A 25745-nucleotide genomic window follows, 5' to 3' on the forward strand; every position below is an offset into this window, starting at 1 on the left:
CCCCATTCCAGCCCCTCTGGAAGGTATTCATCTGCCTGTAAGTGGCCCTTCCAACATTCCTCCAGCCTTGCAGCATGTCATAGGGCAGAACATGGAGCTCCCTGCCCATCCCCAACCTAGAGCATAGCCTGGAATCCTTCATCTACAACCTTCCAAGCAGAGAAAAGTTCCCCAGCCACAAGCCCTGAAATCCTTCCTCATGCACAACTCAGCCAAGAATAGAGGGAAAATGGAACCCATTATTCTCATTCTGAATGGCTGGGAAATGGCTTTTGCTTTTCAACATGAAATGTGCCTAAAAATAAGCTTTGAATTTCAACCAGAGGTTGAAAATAGCTCCAGAGTGAACAGAGCTCTGTTCAGAGGGGGCTCAAGGACTGCCGTCATTCCAAGATCTGAGAATTGAGACACCACAGTCAGAGAAGGGGTCACAGGCAGGGGGTTCTCCAGGGCAGAGAGACAGAGGCTCACAGAACTGCCCTTGCTATGGTTTGCCAGTGGGTGGGCAGAGCAGCAGTCCCACGCAGAGTCTGTCCTCTGACTTTCAACTGCCACGCTGGCATGGGCACATGGTCAGGAATTCAAAACCCACACCTGGCCCAACAGGCTTCCTAAAATCCCCAAATGCCCAAGGAGTGTTTCTGCAGCTTCAAGGCCTGAGGGTCACAGTGTACACAGCGCTGAAGGGGGGCAGAGGGTCATCAAATTCACAAGTTCCTGGGACACAGCTGCAGTGCTTATGGGTTCTATGAGAAGTCAAGCCACCTGGTCAGTCACCAAACCACTCACCAGATATTATCTTAGAGCCAGGGAAGTCTTTAGACAGGAAGGATAAGAACACATTCCACTTGTAAGTGAAGAAAACAAAGTTCTAAAGGCAAAAGGTCTTTTTTTTGGTTTTTTACAATCACCTCTAAAAGATTCCAAAATTTGATGGGCCAAATAACATTCCTACAAAATGGGCTCCTATTAGATACCCAGGCTGAGAAATCTGGGCCACAGCTACTGGCAAGAGTCCAGATTTGGCCCAACTGAGCAGAGTCCTCACACACACGGCTGCTAGAATGGCCAGTCCTCAGTCACATGCCCATGCTTCCCCCATCCCACATGTGTGTTCCTTCTGCTGCTAAGACAGCCCCAGCCACATTCCCACACTCCTCCCACTGCTAGGTCAGCTTCCTTTCTGGGCTCACTCCTGAGGCAGGACTTAATGCAATGATTCTTAACTGGGGGCAGTTTTGCCCCCCTGGGAACATTTGGTAATGTCAGAGACATTTTTAGTCATCACAACTGGGAGGGGTGGGATGCTACTGGCATCTAGCGGGCAGAGGCCAGGGATGCTGCTAAACACCCTACAGTGCACAAGACAGCCCCCACAACAAAGAATTATCTGGCCCAAAATATCAATAGTGCCAAGGTTGAGAAACCCTGGAAAGGATGGTATGTGGACAGAGCTGGAGAGGCAGGGAGCATCAAACTCACAGGTTCCTAGGACATGGCTGCAGTGCTCCTGGGCTCCCTGGGGAGCTGAGACACCCTGGCCAGCCACAGAATCAGTCCCCAGATATTATGTCAGCACCAGAGAGGCCCTTGGGCAGGAAGGACGAGAACATACTCATCAGCTTCCCTTCCTAACTCAGGAGAAAACTAAACCACTGAACAGAGTTATTTTATGTTATATATGTATAAACAAACAAACAAAAAACCTAGCTCTCCTTTTGGCCTGGGAGTGTGTGGGTGTTGCCAAGGGCGTGTGTCTAGAAGAGGTCCATACATCCACTCAAGAGTCTCAGGAGGGCTTATGACAAATAAGGAAAGACCCCTGATCTCGATCAAGAAGGATTTTAGGATTAACGAGTCAATTCATCGTGTAGCAGAGCTCATCTACATTACACATGGAGTCCTCGGAGCCAGCCTAGTGGGTATTCAGTTCCCATTGTGAAAACGGTGGCTTGGGAAGAATGGGTGCTTTGCCAGGAACCATGGTTCTCTGACCCCAGAACACACATCTTTTCCCCTATTTGAACTCCATGTGGTGATAGCCAGTGGGCAGAGCTGTGACAACAGCTCCAACGTGGGCCTGAAGGTAGTTTGGGGACAAGTGGTTGCCACGAGCCCTGCTGAGCTGTTCGCCTGTCCATGCCCTGTCCTGTTGGGCTGGCCTCCCCCACCCCATATGCCTTCGTCCTGGGGTTATCAGGCCCCAAAGTTCTGGGAAGCAAGGGTGCCCCAAACCCATCTCTGAGCCAGGACTAAAGTAACAAGAGGCAGCTCATACAAGTTATTTTCCTAACAACCATATGGATTCTCCCCCAACTGGTAGATATGAACCATTCCTAAAAGGCAGATGGCAGTGCCTCCCCTGGGATAAGAAAGAGCTGCTAGGCAGTCCTCTGCCATGTGCAGTTTCTAGCTTGCTTAGCCTTGCTCAGAGGGTCCAGCATGGTGGGCCCTAGGTCCTGGCATCTGGGGCAGGTGACCAAGCCCCAGGTGTCTCATCCATGAACTGGAGCAATAGCTTCACTCACGTCTTCTGACAGTAAGGAATAAAAGGGTAACACATGTAAAAGGCCTTGGCTATGCCTGGCCCACAGAAAGAGCCCAACAGACAGGGAATTAAAGGGGAGAGGGCAAGGACCCTAGAGGTCTGGCTGGGCTCCAGAGGACCCCAACCCTGCAGTTTAAAATGTCTTTCTAGGAAGAAGATGAACTGGCAGCAAGCAGACCTCATGTAACCCAGTCATCCCCCAAGAAACCCAAAAGCTGAAAACTAGCCATTCACTAGCAAGTGCAGAGGAAGAACAAAACCTCCCAGTTAAGGAGGGCAACCATTGGAAGAGAAACTAAATCCCAACCTGAACTAGAGATCAACCCCAGCACACAGAATGAAGACATATTGGGGGGGGGGGGGGGCGGGCAGGGACGGGGTCTATCTGCTGGAGCCACACAAAGCCCCGGTATGGACTCAGGATGCTTCCTGCTTCTATTCGGGGCCCCAGCCTTGACTTGCTAGTGGCCTTGGGCAAGCCACTTCCTGTTGTTTGGTCCAGTTTCCTTGTGTGGCAGTTTCCACACTGCCTCTAAGGGGCAAGGGAGAAATTTAAACAGCCTGTGGCCATAGGAGCTTAAAACCCTCCAAATGCCACAACCCTGGCTTTAACATTTAGTTCAGCCAAAGCTGAAGATGACCTTATTTAATGAGACTATATCAGTTATCAATTGTTTTCTCCCAAATATTTGTCAAAAAGTATTAACTATTTACATTCAGGAATAATGAATGCCCTTTTACGAACAACAGTACTAAAAGCGGTTCATGGCTGAGAAACTTCCTCTCCGTAGTTTAAAAAAAAGGAAATGAGAGAATGGGGCTGGGGCCTTTCCCATTTGTTCCAGCTGTGGTTTCAGGCCCTGAACCCTCTAGGAACCTCACATTTGGGTCCTATGGCCCAGGATTCAGTATGGGAGAGGTCCTTCATTTCCCAAGGCCTCAATCACCCAGCAGCATGTGCCACGGAAACACTCCCCCACCAAGCAGTATGGGGCCTGCATACCTGGCAGCTTGTTTTAACAGCTTCTTTATGTCTTATTTGTTCACTCTAGACTGGAAACAAAGCACCACAAGTGCCAAAATATTATTAGGTAAATGACAAGCTTTTACTATGGTCCCTTTCCATGACCGGCACAAGCCTTCAGCCCCCTACCGTCTCTGAGCCCAGTGCTGCTCACCATGACCCAGCCCACCAGAGTCACAGGGCCCAGGACACGCCTGCCAAGCCACTTACCAGATTCCTGATGGAGCTGGCCAGTGTGGTCGGAGGCCTCTGCACTTTTATGTCTTCTCCATAGTCAACAACATCAAAGTTACTCTTCCAAACCATCACCTGCCAAGACCAACAAGAACACAGAATCAGGAGGAGGAAAAGCTCTTCCCAGTCTTCCTTTACTGAGAAAATGGGCCCAGAGGCCACCCTGGAAATTCTGGGCCATGGGGGGATAGTAGTCTCCACATGACATCCCAACTCAACACTGGGACCTGCCTCACCTCCTTGGGGAATAGGTTTTTGCACAGGCCTCAAGAAGACCTGGATGGGGCCCCAGAGCAGCATTCCCACAAATGAGCAGTCAAAATACAGTAGCAGCTTTGCTACAGAGTCAGAAAAAACAAGAGAGACTTCTGGTCAAGATGGCAGAATAGACAGTCTCTAGCATCACTCTCTCCCACAAATCAACCGATTTAAACTATAAAAACATAACATCAAGTGCATACGGAATGGGGAGACGTCCAGCGGGGGAGGCAGAAGCTCTGCGGAAACCACACACCCTGCGGGGCCGCCACTGCATGATCCAGCAGGTAGGCTTCACCGCAGGCACCCGGCTCCATTCCCAGCCCGGCCTAGTGCGCACAGAGCAGGGAGAAGTCCAGCAGGGGAGGCGGGAACTCGACGGGGACCACACTGCTGCCGCACGACCCAGCAGCCAGGCCCAATGCGTACGGAGCACAGAGACGTCCAGCAGGGGAGATAAAAGCTTGTAGAGTGCACACACCCTGTGGGGGGCCGCCACCACAAGATCCAGCCGCAGGTAGGCTTCACCACCGCCACCCGGCTCCATCCCAAGCCCAGCCTAGCACTCACGGAGCAGGGAGACATCCTGCAGGGGAAGGAGAAGCTCCACAGAGACCACACGCTCTGCGATGCCTCCGCACATCCCAGCAGCCCGGCCCAGAGCGCACGGAACAGGGAGAAGTCCAGCATGGGAGGTGGAAGCTCAGCAGAGACCACACACCCTGTGGTACCGCCCCGTGACCCAGCAGCCCGGCCAAGTCCAAGCTGACCAGAGAGGTGGCTCCCAGGGGAGGCCCAAGACCCAAGGCAACCACACACACAAGGCACTAGTGGCCAACTGAGCAATTGCTGAGGTAGCCATACCAAATTGGCAACCACAGCAACATCTTAGTCAGTCAATAGTGTCAAACCTGTGGACTGTGAAACCCACTGGCACAATGAATAAACATCAAAGAAAAGATACCAGAAATACGAAAAATCAAGAAAGTACACCACCAAAGGATAATAACTCTCAAGCTCTAGATCCTATAGAACAAGAAGCCCTTGAAATGACTGACAAGGAATTTTGAGTGATAATTCTAAGGAAACTGAATGAGATACAAGAAAACTCAGCTAGACATCATGATGAAATGAGGAAAAGTATACAGGACCTGAAAGAGGAAATGTACAAGGAAATCAATGCCCTGAAAAAAAATGTAGCAGAACTTGCCGAACTGAAGAATTTATTCAGCGAAATAAAAAACACAACGGAGAGTTTAACCACCAGGCTTGCAGAAGTTGAAGAGAGAACCTCTGAACTTGAAGATGTGCTGTTTGAAATAACACAGACAGGCAAAAAAAAAGAAAAAAGAATCAAAGGCATTGAAGAAAATCTGAGAGAGATAGCAGACAACCTTAAGTGCTCAAATATCCGAGTCATGGGTATTCCAGAAGGGGAGGAAAAAGGAGATGGCATTGAAAACATATTCAACAAAATAGTGGCAGAAAACTTCCCAGGTATAGGAAAAATCACAGATCTTCAGATCCAGGAAGCTCAACGATCTCCAAACATATTCAACCCAAAAAGGTCTTCTCCAAGACATGTTATAGTCAAATTGGCAAAACTCAAAGACAAAGAGAGAATCTTAAAAGCTGTAAGAGAGAAGCGTCAAATCACCTATAAGGGAGCCCCAATCAGGCTAACATCAGACTTTTCATCACAAACCCTAAAAGCCAGAAACGAATGGGATGATATATTCAAAATACTAAAACAGCGATTGTCAGCCAAGAATACTCTACCCTGCAAGGCTATCCTTCCGAAATGAAGGGCAAATAGTATATTTCTCAGACAAACAAAAACTGCAGGAGTTCACCACCACACGACCACCCTTACAAGAAATTCTCAAGGGAGTACTGGGTTTGGTTTCTGAAAAATAACTACCACTGCCATAAAAACCCAAGAAAAATCAAAACCCACTAGTATAATAAAAATGGCATTCATGAAGAGAAAACAAGCAAAAAGGCTATCTACAACCCAAGAATCCAACAAACACAGAAAACAAACAGTAAATCAGAAAGCAAGGAACAAAAGACACCTAAGACAACCAAACAATAATCAATAAAATGCTAGGAATAAAGCAACACTTTTCAATAACAACTCTTAATGTAAAACGCTTAAATTCCCCAATCAAAAGACACAGACTGGCTGACTGGATTAAAAAGGAGGACCCAACTATATGCTGCCTTCAAGAGACCCACCTCACCCATAAAGACTCACATAGAATAAGAGTGAAAGGATGGAAAAAGATTTACCATGCAAACAGAAAAGAAAAACAAGCTGGAGTAGCTATTCTTATATCTGATAAAATAGACTTTAAACTAAAAAACATAAAAAGAGACAATGAGGGACACTACTTAATGATAAAAGGATTGATCCATCAAGAACACATAACAATCATAAATATATATGCACCCACTGTTGGAGCAGCTAGATTTATAAAACAAACTCTATTAGACCTAATGAAGAAAATAGACACTAATACCATAAATAGCAGGGGACCTGAACACCCCACTGTCAATACTGGACAGATCATCTAGGCAAAGAATCAGTAGAGAAACACAAGATCTAAACAATACTCTAGACCAATTGGACTTGGCAGATATCTACAGAACATTCCATCCAACAACCTCAGAATATTCATTCTCTTAATCAGCACATGGATCATTCTCCAGGATAGATCATATATTAGGTCACAAATCAAGTCTCAACAAATTCAAAAATATTGGAATTATCCCATGTATTTTCTCAGACCACAATGGATTAAAATTAGAAATCAATAACAAAGGAAATTCTGGAAACTATACAAACACATGGAAATTAAACAGCATTCTACTTAATGACATATGGGTCCAAGAAGAAATCAAGCAGGAAATCAAAAAATTTATTGAAACTAATGAAAATAATGATACATCATACCAAAACCTGTGGGGTACTGCAAAAGCAGTACTAAGGGGGAAATTTATTGCATTAAATGCTCACCTCAGAAGAATGGAAAGATGGCAAGTGAACTACCTAACACTTCACCTTAAAGAACTAGAAAAACAAGAACAATCCAAACCTAAATTTAGCAGATGGAAAGAAATCATTAAGATCAGAGCAGAACTGAATGAAATTGAAACCCAAAAAACATTACAAAAGATCAATCAATCAAAAAGTTGGTTTTCTGAAAAGATAAATAAAATTGACAAACCATTAGCATAGCTAACAAGAAAAAGAAGAGAGAAGATTCAAATAACAAAAATTAGAAATGAAAAAGGTGATATTAGAACTGATTCATCTGAAATACAAGGAATCATTCGAGACTACTATAAACAATAATACGCCAACAAGTTTGAAAATCTGGAAGAAATGGATAAATTTCTGGACACACACAAGCTCCCAAAACTGAGCCATGAAGACGTAGAAAATCTGAACAGATCAATAACAATAAAGGAGATTGAAGCTGTTATCAGAAGGCTCCCAACAAAGAAAAGCCCAGGACCAGATGGATTCACAGCAGAATTTTACCAAACATTCAAACAAGAATTGACACCGATTCTTTACAAACTATTCCAAAAGATTGAAACGGACGCAAATCTCCCAAACTCATTCTATGAAGCAAACATCATCCTGATACCAAAACCAGGTAAAGATATAAACAAAAGAGAAAACAACAGGCCGATATCCTTGATGAATATAGATGCAAAAATCCTCACTAAAATACTAGCAAACAGAATACAGCAACACATACGTAAAATTATTCACCACGATCAAGTGGGATTCATCCCAGGGATGCAAGGTTGGTTCAACATATGCAAATCAATAAAGGTGATACACCATATTAATAAAATCAAACACAAGGACCATATGATCATTTCTACAGATGCTGAAAAAGCATTTGATAAAATTCAACATTCATTCATGACAAAGACCTTCTATAAGTTAGGTATAGATGGAAAGTATCTCAACATAATTAAAGCCGTATATGATAAACCCACTGCCAATATCATCCTGAGTGGGGAAAAGCTGAAAGCTTTTCCTTTAAGAACAGGAACTAGACAAGGATGCCCACTCTCACCACTCCTATTCAACATAGTGTTGGAAGTACTAGCCAGAGCAATCAGAGAAGAGAAGGAAATAAAGTGCATTCAGATTAGAAAAGATGAAGTCAAACTGTCCCTGTTTGCAGATGACATGATCCTATATATCGAACAGCCTAAAGCCTCTACAAAAAAACTCTTGGAGTTGATAAATGATTTCAGCAAAGTTGCAGGATACAAAATCAACACACAAAAATCAGTAGCATTTCTATTCTCCAATAGTGAACATGCAGAAAGAGAAATCAAGAAAGCCTGTCCATTTACAATAGCCACCAAAAAAATAAAATACTTAGGAATTGAGTTAACCAAGGAGGTGAAAAATCTCTATAATGAGAAATACAAACCACTGCTGAGAGAAATTAGAGAGGATACAAGAAGATGGAAAGATATCCCATGCTCTTGGAGTGGAAGAATCAACATAGTGAAAATGTCCATACTACCCAAAGTGATATACAAATTCAATGCAATCCCCATCAAAATTCCAATGACATTTTTCTCAGAAATGGATAGAACTATCCAGACATTTATATGGAATAACAAAAGACCATGCATAGCCAAAGCAATGCTGAGCAAAAAAAATAAAGCTGGAGGCATAACATTACCTGACTTTAAACTATACTACACAGCTATAATAACCAAAACTGTATGGTACTGGCATAAAAACAGACACACTGATCAATGGAATAGAATAGAGAATCCAGAAATCAACCCACACACCTACAGTCATCTGATCTTTGACAAAGGCACCAAGCCTATACACTGGGGAAGAGACTGCCTCTTTAGCTAATGGTGCTGGGAGAACTGGATATCAATATGCAGGAGAATGAAACTAGACCCATATCTTTCACCATACACTAAAGTCGACTCAAAATGGATTAAAGAATTAAATATACACCCTGAAACAATAAAATTTCTTTAAAAAATCATACGAAAAACATTTCAGGAAGTAGGACTGGACACAGACTTCATGAATACAACCCCAAAAGCATGGGCAACCAAAGGAAAAATAAAATCAAACTAAAGAGCTTCTGCACAGCAAAAGAAACAATTAACAGAGTTAAAAGACAACCAACAGAGTGGGAGAAAATATTTGCAAAATATACATCTGACAAAGGATTAATATCCAGAATATATAAGGAACTCAAACAACTTTACAAGAAGAAAACAAGCAACCCAATTAAAAAATGGGCAAAAGAGCTAAGTAGGCATTTCTCTAAGGAAGATATACAAATGGCCAACAGACATATGAAAAAATGCTCAACATCACTCAGCATCCAGGAAATGCAAATCAAAACTACACTGAGATCCCGTCTCACCCCAGTTGGAATGGCTAAAATCCAAAAGACTCTGAACAATAAATGCTGGTGAGGTTGCAGAGAAAAAGGAATTCTCATACATTGTTGGTGGGACTGCAAAATGGTGCAGCCTCTATGGAAAATGGTATGGAGGTTCCTCAAACAATTGCAGATAGATCTACCATATGACCCAGCTATCCCAATGCTGGGCATATACCCAGAGGAATGGAAATCATCAAGTCAAAGGTATACCTGTTCCCCAGTGTTCATCGCAGCACTCTTTACAATAGCCAAGAGTCGGAACCAGCCCAAATGTCCATCATCGGATGAGTGGATACGGAAAATGTGGTATATCTACACAATGGAATGCTACTCAGCTATAAAAACGAATGAAATACTGCCATTTGCAACAACATGGATGGACCTTGAGAGAATTATATTAAGTGAAACAAGTCAGGCACAGAAAGAGAAATACCACATGTTCTCACTTATTGGTGGGAGCTAAAAATAAATAAATAAATTCACACACACACACACACACACACACACACACACACACACAAAAGAAAAAAAACGGGGGGGAGAAGAAGACATAACAATTACAATTCCTTGAAGTTGATACGACAAGCAAACAGAAAGGACATTGTTGGGTGGGAGCGGGGAGAGGGAGGAGGGAGGGAGGAGGGAGGGAGGAGGGAGGGAGGAGGGAGGGAGGAGGAGGGAGGGAGGAGGGAGGGAGGGAGGAGGGAGGGAGGAGGGAGGGAGGGAGGAGGGAGGGAGGAGGGAGGGAGGAGGGAGGGAGGAGGGAGGGAGGTTTCGGTGATGGGCCACAATAATCAACCACATTGTATATCAACAAAATAAAATTTAAAAAAAAAAAAGACCTGGATGGGCCACCAGGAAGGGGCATCACTGTGTGGCACCAGCAGATATTGGCATTTGCTGGTCCTTCTACCTGGGGTGTTATGGGCCCAAGCTTCACATGGCTGGCTCCTTCTCAAGCTGAAGGGTCTGCTTCAACACCACCTTCTCAGAGAGGCCTTCCTTGGCCTCCTGCTAATTTTTATCATTGCCCTCTATTTATTTCCTTCACAGCATCAGAGTCAGTAGCTATTTAATCCATGTGTCCCTTTTCCTTGTTTATCATCTGTCTCCCCACTAAAACAGAAGCTCCTGAGGGTGGTGGCCTGCCCTGTTACACTGTAAGAAGTGGTTAACATATGGACTCCAGGCCAAACTACTGGGGTTAAGATCCTGGCCCCACCTCTTACTATGTGGCCATAGGCAAGGGACTCAAACTCTGTGCCTCAGTTCCCTCACCTGCGAAAAGGGGATAAGCCTAGGTCCCATCTCACAGGGCTGCTGTGAGGCTTGCAGGAGACATCTTGGCACAAACACTGGCACCCAAGGAGCCCTCCGTAACACACCTGTTATCCCAAGGCTGAGCTCAGCTGTAAAAAACACAGCCCGCTCTGAGCATCCTCCTATAAACAGGATCGTGTCCCAAGGCCCCTCCGTGAAAGCGAGGGGGAACGAGAGCACCCCCTGCTGGAGGCTGTTGGACACATGTGGCCATGTGCTTCTAGGAACACTTCCAGGATGGCTGGCTTGAGCTTCACAAAAGGAATAGCGGAGCATGGGTAGTGGTCAACTGAGGCCACAGAAAAACCACTGTATCCACACAAGATGAACACTCGAGGTGCCCTGGACACCCTCCCCTTCGGGATGCAGCTGTGAGCCGGGTTCTTTGGGAGGCTCCTCACAACTCCCTGAGCAGCTCCACTGCTTACTGCTCCCAAATGGATGGGCACCCAGGGTCTCTCTCATCACCTTACAAACCGAACATCAGCACATACACCCCCGTGTTTACAGGGTGCTTGTAGAACTGTGCAAATCTAATAGCTAAATAAATTCCTGGGAGCAGAGTGGCTATCATGAATGTAAAGAGATAATGCCAAATGTTCCTCCAAAAAAGCTTTCAGAGCAGGCTGTAAAAAGGAGCCTGGCAGCAGATAGCAGCGGCTGCTTGAGGAGGGGCCAGAGTGGGTAGAAGCTCTACTTTCCACCAGGCTGCCTCTCATACTATATGAATTTATTTTATTTTATTGTGTGGATTTACTATACCAGTTTCCCTGTCTTCTCAGCAAGAAGCCAGGCCTCCAAGCTCAGGGAAGGCTCAGAGGTCCCTCTGCCTTCCTCCTCCCTTGTCTGCTAGTGTGGGGACTGGTGCCAGTGTGAGAAGATGCCAGGCTGTGGTCAAAGAGTCTCCAACCAAAATTGGTACGAGTGCCTGGGGCCAGGGCTCATGTAGGGCTGGTGGGACTTTTCTGGGCTACGCAGCCAGAGCTGTGAGGCCCAGCATCAATGGGATAAATATTCTCAGCAATCCACCAGGTCAACGGTGGCTCGTAACAGCCACCCTTTCCTCCCCACCTCGGGAGAGTGCAGTTCTCTGGACAAGAAGCACTCTGCAGACACTCTGGAGAAAGACTGCTGATGGGTGGACTCTTCAGTGTTCCCGGCCTCCCTGGTGCCAGGCTCTGGGCTAGACCCCAGGGGCAGGGTGCCTGCCAAGAGACAGACCATTGTATTTAGCAGTCTGGGCAGGAGGCACCAGGGCTGACAGGCTGAAGCCTCAGTGCAAACGGTGACAAGGCAGGACAGGACCTCCTCACAATGTCCTCTCTCTGCAGCCAAGGATATTGCAAATGCTGGCCCCTCAAACTGCACAAGCAGGCTGGGGAGCAAAGGGCAGCAGATGACAGAGTAGAGGCTCCCAGCACAGGGGCACGAGTCTGAAGTCAGATGGGCCCCAGTGCCTGTCCCAGATCTGTTATCTGCTGAGACTCAGTTTCCTCATCTACAGAATGGGGAGATGAGAAGGCCTGACTCATAGAACTGTTATGAGCATTAAATAAGGTCTGAAGCTCTTGTCACGTTGGCTACATTACCAGGCCTGCAGTAAGTACCCAATAATCATTATATATTTGTTTATAATCAGGAAAAGAACTAAAAAACATCAGCTTTTTCTTGGCAGCAATAGCCAGACTCCTTCCAACCCATGCTAGTTTGAGCAGTGAGGGTTCTAAGATGCTGCCATAAGGTCAGCACCTGCAGGAGACTCACTCTGGAGTGGCAAGGGCCCTGCTTCTGAGTGTCCCCGTCCCAAGCTCCAGCAGGGCCTTCTTGGTTTCTAAAAGCCACCGAGGAAGCTGTGAAACCCAGCCCGTCCCCAAGACAGTCTCTGGCCTCCTGTTTGGTGCTGAGTGGCATCAGCGTGGATTCCTCATACCACTCTTTACTTACCTGTTCATCAGCGCCTCCAGAAGCAAAATACTCCCCCGTCCTTGAAAAGGCAACGGTGGTGGCTGGTCCCTAGCAAAACAAAAAAAGAACAAACAGCAATGGTCACTTTAGATTCTAAGTGCACAGAAGAAAACTAGAAATTCCTGAATGAGAGCAGCAGCAGGAGAAAGGACTGAGAGCCCATTCAGCCCACAGTCCTCCCCAACCTTTGGCTGAGGAGCCCGCTTGTGGCCAGATGCAAGTGCCACAGCTGAGAACTCTGTTCCTGGGCTCCCCAACAGGATATAGCCCATGGGATCATGGATGGGCATAGATGAGTTAAGGGGACAGTCCACACTGGCAGCCCAGATGGGCTGGCAGCACTGTGCCTGCTTCCCCCGTGAAAAACCGGAGGTCACAGAGATGCACTGAAAAGCCCCAGACTCAGCACTGGGACCTGAATTCAGTCCCTCTGAGCCAGGCCATGCTCCTCTCCCACAATGCCCTATCGCTGACCAGAGAAGTTGGGAGCCCAGAGGAGGAGTCAATGACTCAAGCAGACAGGACAGTCGGTCCTTGACATGATGCACCCCTTGAACAAGTCACTTTCCTTATGTTCAGGCCCTGGGGGGAGACGTGCCACTCTGGCTTCCCAGGTGCTGGAGCTCTGCATGACCACCTGAATGGGAATGCCAGGCACATGCCAGGCAATGTTCTGAGGGCCAGTGAGCATGTCCAGGCCTGGGGGGGTAGGGAGGTGCATGATCTCTTGGAAAAGAAGGAAGTATCTTCCCCACATGCCTGAAATCCATTTCAGAAAGATACACAGAGCAGGAATCTGTTTAGTCACAACACCAGGACCACAGCTACAACCATCTCTCCCTCCCAGTCAAACTTTTATTGTGGCCAGTACCTGACATTCTCCAAGCAAAGCCAGATAAAAGAGGCTCTCTCCTAGATGAGAACAGCATGGCTGCCATCACAAAGGTCACCTCAGTTACTCCAGACCTCTGTAGGGAGTCCCAACTGCCCATGACAGGGGCCTCTAGCAGCAGAACCACGGCTGAGCTATAGGCGAGAGGAACACTGGGAGGCACCTTCCACTCAATGCCAGAAAAGACCAGCCAAGTTTGGGACTGAAAAAGGGACCCAAGGCTGTGGAACAAGACAACTTCTGCTCACCTGCAGGATATGGGTAAGCTGAGAGATGCCACCCAGGCTCAGGCACACTGGACAGGAAGGAACAGATCACCCATACTTCCGAACCCACCTACGGTTCTTCCTCTCAGAGGGGCTCTCAGAGGCAGTGATGAAGAAGAGAGTGAGCACCACACCAGCTGCTGCACGTCGCTCAGGCTGGCTGGGGCACTTCACCCGCACTAACCCATGCAGCCCTCAGAGGACGGTCTGTGCTTCTATAACATAACACCTGAGACTGGGTAATTTCTAATGAAGACATTTATTGGCTCACATTTCTGGAGGCTGGGAAGTCTAAGAGAAAGGGGCTGGCATCTGGTGAGGGTCTTCTTGCTGTGTCATCCCATGGTGGAAGGACAAACAGGGTGAGAGAGAAAGAAAGGGGGCCACACTCGTCCTTTTATAAGGAGTCCACTCACACTATAATGGGATTAATCCATTCATGAGGGTGGTGTCCCCAATACCCAAACACCTCCCATTAGGCCCCATCTCCCAACACTGCCACATTGGAGATCAAGTATCCAACATGTGAACTTTGGGGGACACATTCAAACCATAAGAGTGTCGTGTCCAAGTTGGGAAAAGCCTTAAGACACAAAGACAAAGCCTCCAGCCTATCCCATTACCTGCCTTCTCCACACAGGTGGAGCCACAAGGGCACAGGCGTGCTCCACCCCCAGCAACCCTAGGAAGCCTAAGCGGCCATTAATCAAGATAAAGTAGACCCACTTTTACTGATGGGGAACAATGCCCAATACCAACAGTGGGTGTGCAATACCAGGTGCAAGGCGTCACAGGCTGTATGGCCCCATTTGCATAACACTGGCCACATGTGCAGGGCCTGAGTGTGGGACAGAGGGAGGGTGTGCATCACTCAGACACTCTCCCAGGTGGACAGACACCACTAACAGGGATTAATGGGGGGCTTAGGGGGTGCAATTGCAGGTAACTTTTACTTGATTCTTGGGAATCTCTGTCATTTTCCATACTTTGAATTTTTGAACAACGAGTATAGTATATGGCATCGCTACAATAATATAAAAACAAAACAACAAAACTATTTTCATTTGGGGGAAAAACAAAGGAACAGAGAAAAGAGAAGGAAACCAGTACATGCAGTGTCAAAAAGATGGGCCCTTTGCCTGCCCAGAGCTCACTGAGTAATGGCACATTTCCAAGAAGGCATAGCAAATAAGGGACCAAGCAAACACTCACAGGTCACTCTCCTTTGTCCTTGCTCAACCACCAGATGCCAAGTTGGGAACAAGATGTCAGAGACAGAGCAGTGACAACAGCAGCAGAACCACCGAAGAATGCAGCCCGCAGCCCAGCAGAGGGATCAGGACCAGAGCACAGGAGGTGGGAGTCCTCCAGCTAAGACGTGCTAGTGTTTTCCCCAGAGACCAAACCTCAGCAAACTCTGAGGGTGGAGTGAGCAACAAGCATACTGTGTGGGGCCCGCAGTCCTCCCCAGCAGTGCCCATCTGTCAAGAGAACTTTGTGGCCTCTGCATCAGGTACCTCTGCGTTCCTGGAAAGGCCGGCCCTGGTCTTCACTGTGGGCCGAAGCCAACATGGACTAGAATACAGACAGGACTCTCTGCTGCTGACATGCTTCAGGGTGTGGACTGCGAGGCTCCAGACAATCTAGCGCACCCTCTACCTCTGTCCACCCCCAACTTTGCAAGCCCTCTCCTTCTCCCCTCATCAATGCTCCAGCCCACTGGACTACTGACTGCTCCTCAAACTCTGAGCTACAAAAGGTCTCCTTTTTCTCTGTGTCCTTTCTGTCGCCTCCTGCATTGAGCTCTTAACTCAGTTATTTTCAATCTTTCTCAGTTTTAAACAAATTCTTTAAGGTTACAAATGTGCCTCCTCAGATAGATCCCAGAAGTTTCCAATATGCAATATTTTCACTGTCATTCACTTCCAAATGTTTAGCTTCCACCGCGATTTCCTCTTTAATCCGTTAGTTACTTGGGAGTGCATTCTAAAGTTTCCAAGCCATGGGGGCTTGGGGAGAGTCACTTCTTATCATTATTAGTGATCAGATAATGAGGCAAGTTCTTTGAGATTGTTCTATTTTCATGGTAGCTTATGCCTTCTATTCAATTAAGCACTCTCAAAGCATCAGGACCCCAGCTTGGGACAGGCATGTTGCCAAGTTGTTCCCTCCCACAGGCAAGGTTGGCCCCTGGGCGCCTCCTCAGTGACTTCTGAGTGTGACTCTGAGCAGCAGCTCTTGGCTGGGCCTTGAGCCATGTGGATTCCAGCCTGCCCCCAACGGCCAGAGGTGCCCACCTGCCTGAAGCCCTGGTCTCCATCTGACTCCAGGCCAGGTCCACTGGAAGGGATGCTTCGAAGGCTCAACCAGGGCCTCCCTCTCCCCACCCCCAAAAGAGCAGTCAGAATCTTTCGTGAGATGACCCTGCTTATTCAATCATGAGCACTAGACATGGACTGGCATCCCACCCTACTCTCCCTCTGGACCCAGTGATATTCGACCCTCGAGCTTGGCTGGACCCACACCCAGTCATTTCACCACACTGTCTGGTTTCTTCAAATGGCAGAGCATCAGTGGAGAAAGTTTTTTAAAAAAAAGGCAAAACAAAGGAGTCCATAGTGTGATTGGATTAGATTTCACAGTCATACTGACTCTTACTCTGCTGCCCCCAGCAGCTTGTCCAGATCTCTCCACCCTCCCCACCCCCTCCCACCTGACTCACTGAGACTCCTGCATGCCTGAACTCTGATCACTGTGCCCACAACAGCTACACTGGAAAACCCTAGCCAGGTATACCCCCATCCATCACCACCTCGCAAGAGTTGTGAAATGTTTTTCCTTGGCTCTTGCACAGCCTACCAGTGAACAAATAGGACTGTCACACCACATGCCCCCTAAGTCAGGGGTAAAAGCAGAGTGGCCATCAAACAGAGACATGGAGACCAAGGAGGCCCAAGAGGCCTCAGAGTGGGTGCTCTGGTCTCTGACCCCCATGCTCAGGCAGAGAAACTGCAAACCAGCCCACTGGGCTGCTTTTTTCACAAGCCCCCACTGGGAGACTCCCATATCTGAGTGGTGGACCATAGGGCCATCACGATCCAGCAGATAAGGAGCAGCCTCTGCGCAGGAGTTGCTGCATGAGGATACCGAGACTCTCTCCCAGTCCTGGCCAAGGAAACCTGCTCCTAGCCCTCAACTCTGGGTTGCTGACCTCTTGGTCACTTACAGTGGAGTAAATGAGCTGCTCTCTCTCTTTACGTCCCCTCATCTCTCCCAAGACATGCCCAATCATCCAAGCAAGGTATGACCCTCTGAGCATCAAAATAATCCTCCAAAATGAGAGGACTGAACAAGAGCCGCAGAGCACTCTAAGAAACACGGGAGGAGAGGCATTCCAAAAGCTTGCTTCTAGCAGGAGCAGCCTGAGGAGCAGCCCACATGCCAGGCCACTCTTTCATACTGCTGCCTCCCCTCCCTGAGGGTGAGCCCCTTTTGTTGCCACTTCTCTAGCCTCAGCAGGGCCTAGCATGGCACAAGCGCCCAGTAAACATCAGTGTGCCCCGCACTCTGAGCCTGTGAATTCTCACCAACTGAGCCTCCAAGCACAGACAGCAGCCCCTGTGCAGGTCTGGCCCACAGCAAGGGCCACTTACCCACATGGTGGGCTTCCTCATGCAGCTCAGTCACTCTACAGTGACATGCACACCAACTGCACAGCCACAAACACCAGATTTAACTCCCCACCCACTACCGGCCCACCATCCTCTCCCAAATAGCTCTAAGGAACTTAAACCAAATGAGCATGGCTCAAGATTATGTTTCAGAAAATAGAGAACAATAAATCTGTATTTCTAGTACATTGCCCCCACACTTGCCACACAGAGCTATGAGGGCCTAGCTTGGGCACAAGGCTTTAAACGATGGCTGTAGTCAGTGGGAAAGCCCTTCCCTCTCCCAGCTAGTGTTCCCTTCTTTAAATTGAGGGGGTGAGACATGATGATGAGGCTCCTCTGCAGGTCTGACATTCCAAAATCTGTCTTACATCCAGCAAGAAGCAGGGACTCCCTTTCCTCCTGCTTAATTGTCATGGCCCTGGCAGATCCCCCAAGCAAGACTTTCCAGAGCCTCAGCCAGGGCACTGGCACCCCCCAACCAGCCCACTGTCCCCATGAGAGTTTCCTGATATCCCAGCCAGTCCCCCCAGGAGTCAGGTCCTGGAAAAGATGACTCAATGAACAGCACTGCATACGGACCTGAAGACCAAGGCACCAGAAAAGGCAAACCCACTAAAAGCAGCTGGTGGAGACAAGTACATTTGGATTCAGGGAGTCACCTGAGCATGCCCACTGGGCGACAGATTTCAGGAGCTGCATGATAAGACAAGCCAAAGCAAGAAGGTATTTTGGGGGAGATGACAACAACCTAAGCAAAATAAAAAGCCAAATAAACCCCTGCGAGATGCCATGGGTGCATGGGAGGGGGAAAGAGGTGAGCCTCCATCCCAGAAGGGAGAGGCCTTCCAGCCACAGCACTGTGGCCCTCAACAGGGTGGCTAAGTCATCAGACACCACCCCCGGACACATTTTCCCGGTAAATACTAACTGGCCACTCACTGCCAGGACCATGCCCATACAGAAATTTTTAATGGCCTTTTAAAGAGCTCTCACCTAAAACAGCATCAGATCATTTTCCAAGAGCTGAAATGAACTAACATCTGTGAGGACCTACTGTGTCTGGTGCTGGGCAATTTAGACATGGCCTCTCCAATTATGAAGCAGATAACAGGATATCAATCTCGCAGATGAGGAAAGAGGCTCAGCAAAGTCAAGGTCTTGCCTAATGTCACACAGTAAGAGGTAAAGCTGGAATGGTCTGACCCCAATGCCCAAGCCCTTACCTCCCCTAACGGCAGCCTCCTGAAGCTCAGGCTGTTCCGGCCGAACAAGACAGGAGAGCACCCATGGTTTTTCTTTCTTTCTTTTTCTTTTTTTTTAACCCATGGTTTTTCAAAACCAGAAATGGGTGGATACAAGCTTTTTGTTCCTGGAAATATTGGGGTTTTCCTTAGAAAGCTGGGCATCATCACCCACCACGCAAGAAAATGTGAACCCTCCCCAAACGAACATATCCCCACACTTGACCTCAATCAAAGAAGCCTCTTGCAAAGGTAATTGCTACAGGCTCTGGTATTCCCAGGGCCAGGATGAAGGAGGAGAGCAACGCGCTATATCCAGGCTGGCAGCACCTCCCTCTTTGCTGCTTTCTTCCTAGAGTGGGCAGAGTCGGGCTGGAGGTGGAGGGCCATCCTACCTCTCAGCCCCACTAGGCTCCCAATAGTGCCTTGCCCCCACTGCCCTAGCAAAGGGGTGTCTGCTCAGGGTTGCATCTGGAAACCTGCAGCCAGCTGCTGCCTCCAGCCATCGCTGAGCACCCACACAGCTGGAGCAGCAGGGCTGTTAAGGGGGCCAGGGCCCACACAGATCAAAGCCAACAAAGGGCTCACCCTGCTCTCTGGCCCGCCACCCAAATCATTCAGTGACACTCACCCTGTGGAAGCCTCTGAAGAGTCACAGAGCTAACGAGCTCTTTTCTTGGGCTATTGCATGTATGGCAACGAGCTCTCCAGTCATACCCCCAAATGGCCCTTTGTAGTTCAGAGTCCCAAACCCAGGACTGCAGGACTAAAATTTTTAGGCCCAAAGGCCTCCAAAATTCACATTGAAATTTAATCCCCTAAGCAACAGTTTTGGGAGATGTGGCCTTTGGGAAGTGATTGAGTCAATAGAGTTCTGCTCTCATGAATGGGATTAGGTGCCCTTGCAAAAGGACTTGATGGAGGGAGTTAGGTCCTCTTTTTGCCGATCCACCTTCTGCCACGTAAGGTCACAGCATTCCTCCCGTCCAGAGGATGTGGCATCAAGGTGCCATCTTGGAAGCAGAAAGCAGCCCTCACCAGATGCTGGCAACTTGATCTTAGACTTCTCAGACTCCAGACTGTAAGAAATTTCTATCCTTTAAAAATTACCCAGTCTCAGGTATTTTGTTATAGCAGCACAAAATGGACTAAGACAACCCTCCATCCCCACAAAGTAAGCCTGCTCAAACAAAAGGCTCTCGAGAGCATGCCCAGGGTCCTAGGAAGCCCCCTCCACCTGGAAGCAGGCAAGAAGCAGAGCACACCCAGGGTCCTAGGCAGGAGCCAAGGGCACCCCTCTCCAGCAAGAAGCAGAGCATGCCCAGGGTACTAGGTAGGAGCAGAGGGCAGCATCCCCTGCCTGGAAGCAGGCAAGGAGCACACCGAAAACACCACTCCTGTGAAGGTGGCCCACCACAGCCACAGCTGCTGCAAAAGCAGCTTGATGCAGCATGCCAAACACTCGATTACACTGACATGAGAGTCACCAGCAGAGACAAGAAAAAAAGAGGACTTCTCTCTCCTCAAAGCCTACTCTAGACTAATAGAAACAGCAAGTACTCTATCAGATGATCAGACATCAACAAAGAGCTACTAGAAATATGAAAATCCAAGAAAATATGACACTGTCAAAAGAATATAGTAATTCTCAAATACCAGACCCTATAGAGCAGGTAACTCTTGAAATGACTGAGAAGGAATTCTGAGCAACAATCTTAAGGAAACTCACTGGGATATGAGAAGATTCAGATAACATAATGAAATGAGAAAAAAAAAAATCCAGAATATGAAGGAGGAAATTTACAAAGAAATAAATGCCTTAAAAGAATGTAGAGAAACTCATGGAACTGAAAGATTCACTCAATAAAATAAAAAACACAACTGAGAGCTTAGGCAGCAGGCTAGAACAAGCAGAAGAAAGAATTTCTGATCTTGAAGATAATCTTTTCAAAATAACCCAGATGGGGGGAAAAAAAGGAAAAAATAAATTCAAAAAATGAAGAATATCTAAGAGAGCTAGCAGACAACTTTAAGCACACAAATATTCAAATCATGGGTGTTCCAGAAGGGGAGGAAAACCTATTCAACAAAATAATAACAGAAAACTTCCCAGGTATAGAAAGAGACACAGACTTGCAGATCCAGGAGGCTCAAAGATCCCCAAACAGATTCAACCTAAAAAGATTCTCTCCACGACACATTATAGTCAAACTGGCAAAACTCAAAGACAAAGGCAGAATCTTAAAAGAAGCAAGAGAAAAGCATCAAGTCACCTATAAAGGAGCCCTTATCAGACTAACACACTTCTCAACAGAAACTCTACAGGCCAGAAGAAAATGGGATGATATACTCAAAATACTAAAAGAAAAAAACTGCCAGCCATGAATACTGTACACAGCAAGGCTATCTTTCAGAAACCAGGGAAAAATAGTATATTTTCCAGACAAACAAAAACTGTGGGAGTTCACTACCACACGACCAGCCCTATAAGAAATCCTCAAGGAAGTCCTGTATCCGGAATCCAAAAAATGATAATCACTACCACAAATACACAAGAAAGAACAAAATCTACTGGGAGAACAAAAATGCAAATGAGCAAGAGAAAGAAACTAAATCTTACCACCACAAAAAACCATAATGACAATGTAATAATGCCCCTGCTTTATTTCTGATTTAGTAATTTTGGTCTTCTCTTTTTCTTGGTCAGTCTAGATAAAAGTTTGCGAATTCTGTTCATCTTTTTAAAGAAACAACTTTTGGTTTTGTTGATTTTCTCTATTGTTTTTTAATTCCCTATTTCATGTATTTCTGCTGTAATCTTTGTTATTCTCTACTTATATTTGCTTTTGGCTCAGTTTGCTCTTCTTTTTTTATTTTCTTAAGATAGAAGTTTATATTACTGATTTCAGATATTTCTTATTTTTACTATAGGTGTTTACAAGTATAAATTTTCCTCTAAGCGCTGCATGAGCCCTGCATCCTATAAATTTTGATATGTTGTGCTTTGATTTTTATCTCAAAGTACTCTCTAATTTCCCTGTGATTTTTCTTTTAACACATTGTTTATTTAGAAGAGTGTTGTTTAATTTCCACACATTTGTGAATTTTCTAAATTTCCTTCTGTTATTGTGGTCAGAGGACACACTTTCTAAGATCTTAGTCTTTTTAAATGTATTAAGACTTGAGGCCATAAATAAATAAATATTTTTTTAAAAGGTTCTCAAATGGGCCGATGGAAAGCTTGGCCAATAATGCACCAGAGCACCACCAAACTGCCCGCACGGTCAGACTCCCTGCTGATGAGCTACCCTCAACGCCAGCACACAGGTCCAGCCCAGGAGACCCAGGGGCTGTGCTGGGAAATCCTGATGTTAGCAAGTTCCTCCGTCCTGTTGACCCTGTGCCTTAGAAGACAACTGAAAGGTACACCAGGGTGACAGTGGCCTAAACCCCGACAAGAGTATCAGCCCAACAATACTGCTACCCTGACCCTTCTTTCTCCACCCCGACCCTCCCCCCACAGTGTCCCCAGAGGGCCTTGCTCAGGCCCTGCCCTCACAGCAGGACATGGAGGCACCTTCCTGGGCACTCCCAGAGCTCCTCTCTCCTGGTCAAGGTCTGCCTCACCCCAGGAACAGCTCTCTGTGGCTAACCTCTCTGCTGCCCTCACCCCCGACCTGTGCTGTCCACTGTTCACAGGTACAAAAATGGACGCACAAGGGAACTGCTGCTCCCCAGGCCAAAAAACTCAGTGGTCCTGCCTCCTACAGCTCTCCCAGGGCTATGCCTGGGGACTGCCACCATAAGGAGGTCCTCCAAATCCAAACCACAGTTTCATGGGGTTTCCTACTGCTAGACCAGAACAGCATCATGTAGCAGTAAGGCTGGGACACAAGCGGCCCTGAGGCTTACTGGCATCCTACCCAGACTAGCGAGCTAAAAACAAGAGTGAAATCATAACTCCAATTTTAAAAGCCATATGTGTGAGGCAAGTGAGTGTGGTGGGAACTGCACTGATGTAGGTACTTGTCCCAGCTCTGTACCCTAACAGGCATAAGACCCCTACAAGTCCAGATGGCCCTCAGTTTCACCACCTGGATTCAAAAGTGCTTTCAAATATGCCATCCTCCTTATCAGTGGGACAGAACCCCTGGGCTCCTAGGATCCACTCAGGAGCCCTGGGGCTGCTCAGCCTCATGATTCAGGAAGTGGCTGGCAGCAGCTGTGCTCAACTGGGCCCTTGGCCACCAGGTCCCCACCATATTATCACTTCCCAAAACAAATGTGAAAGCTCAAGTCGTCAAAGACCCTAGCTGCACATCTTCCTGGAAGGACAGGACAGGGAATGGACTTCACGAGTGGGGAGCCTACGAGGACTACACATCTGCTGCAGAGTGCCAGGGTGGAGCTCCAGCCCACTTTAAGCAGCTCCTTGTAATGCAGCCCCCAGCCAGACCCTCTCCCTGGGGCTCAGTGGAGGAAGAGGCATGCCCCAAAGGGGTCAATGCAGTTACAAAAAACTTCTTCCTGGCGCTGAGCCAAACTGGCTTGACAGCATCTCACAAACTCTCATCAGTCACGAATGTCCTTGGAGCAGGTTGGTGACAACTGAGCCTCCAGGGATTTCTCTCCTGGGGATGAAGCAAAACAGTCCCCGCTCCTGGCCACAGATCTCCATAAGCACTAGATATTCAGTCCAGCTGGCAGGCTCTGTAACCAACTGCCCAAATTAAGGCTGCTCAACTGCACTATCCTCCCTTAAGAAGCTAACATTAGCTAAATTTGAATAACCGCAAACCTAAGGGCAGAACCAGGCCTGACAAAGAGCCACAGCAAACTCTGGCAGACCTCTGTCCCAAGGTTTCTGGCTTGGGGCACAGAGGGCAAGCTGGGCTTTGCTCAGGGTAAATAAGGCTATCTCCAGCAGCCCTGCCCTACACATTCTCCACCTGCACCCCTACATCAACCCTAGACCAAACTCTTCAATCACAATGCTGCCTCAGCATCATTAGTAAGTGCCCCAAAGAAAGCCCTCTCAATGCAGCAACCCCACACCACAGATGGGGCAAGGGAATAAGGCCAGATCTCTCCTTGTTGGGAACCTTTAAATCAGGGCCACCTGTAAAATCCAGCACTGTGCAGCCACCACCAGCTGGGAGTGCATGATTGTCTCACCACGGGGTCTTGAAGAAAAGGAGGGTGGGAGAGAAGCAGTATTTTCTAGAAAGAGGCAAGGATTAAAGCAAATGCAGGGACAGGGCCGAGTCAGAGCAACCCTGGGCAACTCCTGCCCTCCTGAATCAGTCTGCAGATCCCTGAGCAAACCAGACCCAGGAGCGCCCACCTCTGGCACCTACAGTGCCCCACAGTGGGGCTGGGTGTTATGGGTATCCTAGGAGGAAGAACCCTGAAATCTGTGGCAAATCAATCCTAAGTTTCTGTATTTGATAGGGAGTTTGTGGGATTGGGAGGAGAAAAAAATTTGAGCATCATATCCTGCCTTTCATGACTATCCATGACCTTCATCTGAGATGCACCCTGGGAGACAGAGGCAGGGCCTACTTACCTTCACCATCACCCAACCCTCCAAGTACCTCATGAGACCCAGCCTGCCTCTCTTGGTCTCCTAACTTGTTTCATGCTGTCTTCAGCTCTGTTGACCTCCCCATGGAGTCCCCCACTTCCCAGGCCATGAACCCCAGGAGGTGGGACCATGACATCCATTTTGTATCTCTGGAGGCCTGCCCAATGAGCTGGGGAGCAGATGATGAGCAGACAAACAGATGGCAAAATGAACAGATGTTAGCTCATTTCTTTCTTTCTTTTTTTTTTTTAAAAAAAGATGACTGGTAAGGGGATCTTAACCCTTGACTTGGTGTTGTCAGCACCACACTCTCCCAAATGAGCCACAGGCCGGCCCTCATTTCTCTTTCTTCTCCCATCCTCTGGGCACTGTGAACTTGGTGTTCTGAAGAAGAAATGACCCAGCGATTCCATGGAGTCATTTCCGGTCTCCACACCCCCAAACCATCAGGTGTCCCTCAGCCTAGTTCCCACATTTCCAGGTTTAACAGCAGACAGCATAAGGAGATGCTCCGTGGTTCCTGTTTCACTTCTCAGGGAGAATGATGTCAATAGGTTTTCCCTTACGTGCTGAATGCTGTGCCCGAACACTGGGAATGACATTTTAGATACCACATTCAAGTGTTCTTAGGCTAAGAGGTAAGTCAGCCTCACAAAGAGGTGACCACTTGATATGCATCTGTTTGCATGTTGTTTTTCTTTCTGTGGGGAGGAAAGGAGGTAGCTGCATTCACATGGATTTCAAATGCCTTCCTGGTTACACATCAATCTGAATAACTGACCTGCCCAAGGACTTACAAAGGTGGCTCCCCAATAGGCTCACACTAGGGCTGGCAGTCACCCCAGCCCAGCCTGGCTGCGTGTTATACCTGGATGTGCTGGCCTGCTGGTCCTGCACACTGGACATGTCTCTGATAGGGAAGACAAGGGGTCACCAAAAGGCTGGGGGCAGCAAGCAGGTTCCAGGCCCCAATGATGTAGAAGAAAAGGCCGAAGTCTCCCTCCCCCAGCCATGGCCAAACAGCCCCCACCTGCCCTGAGATGGCAGTAGAACCCTGAACAACAGCTCAGAGAGCCCTAGGCCAGACATCTCACACCTGGCTGCTGGCCCAAGACACATGAGCACCCCAGGCCTCCTTCAGCCCTCAGGGGCCCATCCCCACTCTCTATCCTGTCTGCTCACAGATGGAGAAGAGGACAAACTTAAAATCTCTGGACTCCATGGCTCCTGCCCCACTTGGGTGTGGTGCCTATGTCCCAACCAGAAACATTCTGATGACTGTT

At 47.6% G+C, this 25745-nt stretch overlaps 1 protein-coding gene across 3 annotated transcripts in view; it reads right to left on the reverse strand.

Annotated features, from left to right (window-relative positions):
- POC1A (POC1 centriolar protein A) overlaps positions 1-25745 on the reverse strand; it is a 78259-nt gene that overhangs the window by 36078 nt on the left and 16436 nt on the right. For all 3 annotated transcript variants that reach the window (XM_063114705.1, XM_063114706.1, XM_063114703.1), the window contains exons 8-9: positions 12785-12853; positions 3783-3881 (exon numbers count right to left, since the gene is read on the reverse strand). In XM_063114705.1, coding sequence (XP_062970775.1) covers positions 3783-3881; positions 12785-12853 — 168 coding nt within the window. The remainder of the gene's footprint in view (positions 1-3782; positions 3882-12784; positions 12854-25745) is intronic.

The sequence above is a fragment of the Cynocephalus volans genome, chromosome 11, assembly GCF_027409185.1.
Source record: "Cynocephalus volans isolate mCynVol1 chromosome 11, mCynVol1.pri, whole genome shotgun sequence".
NCBI lineage: Eukaryota > Metazoa > Chordata > Mammalia > Dermoptera > Cynocephalidae > Cynocephalus > Cynocephalus volans.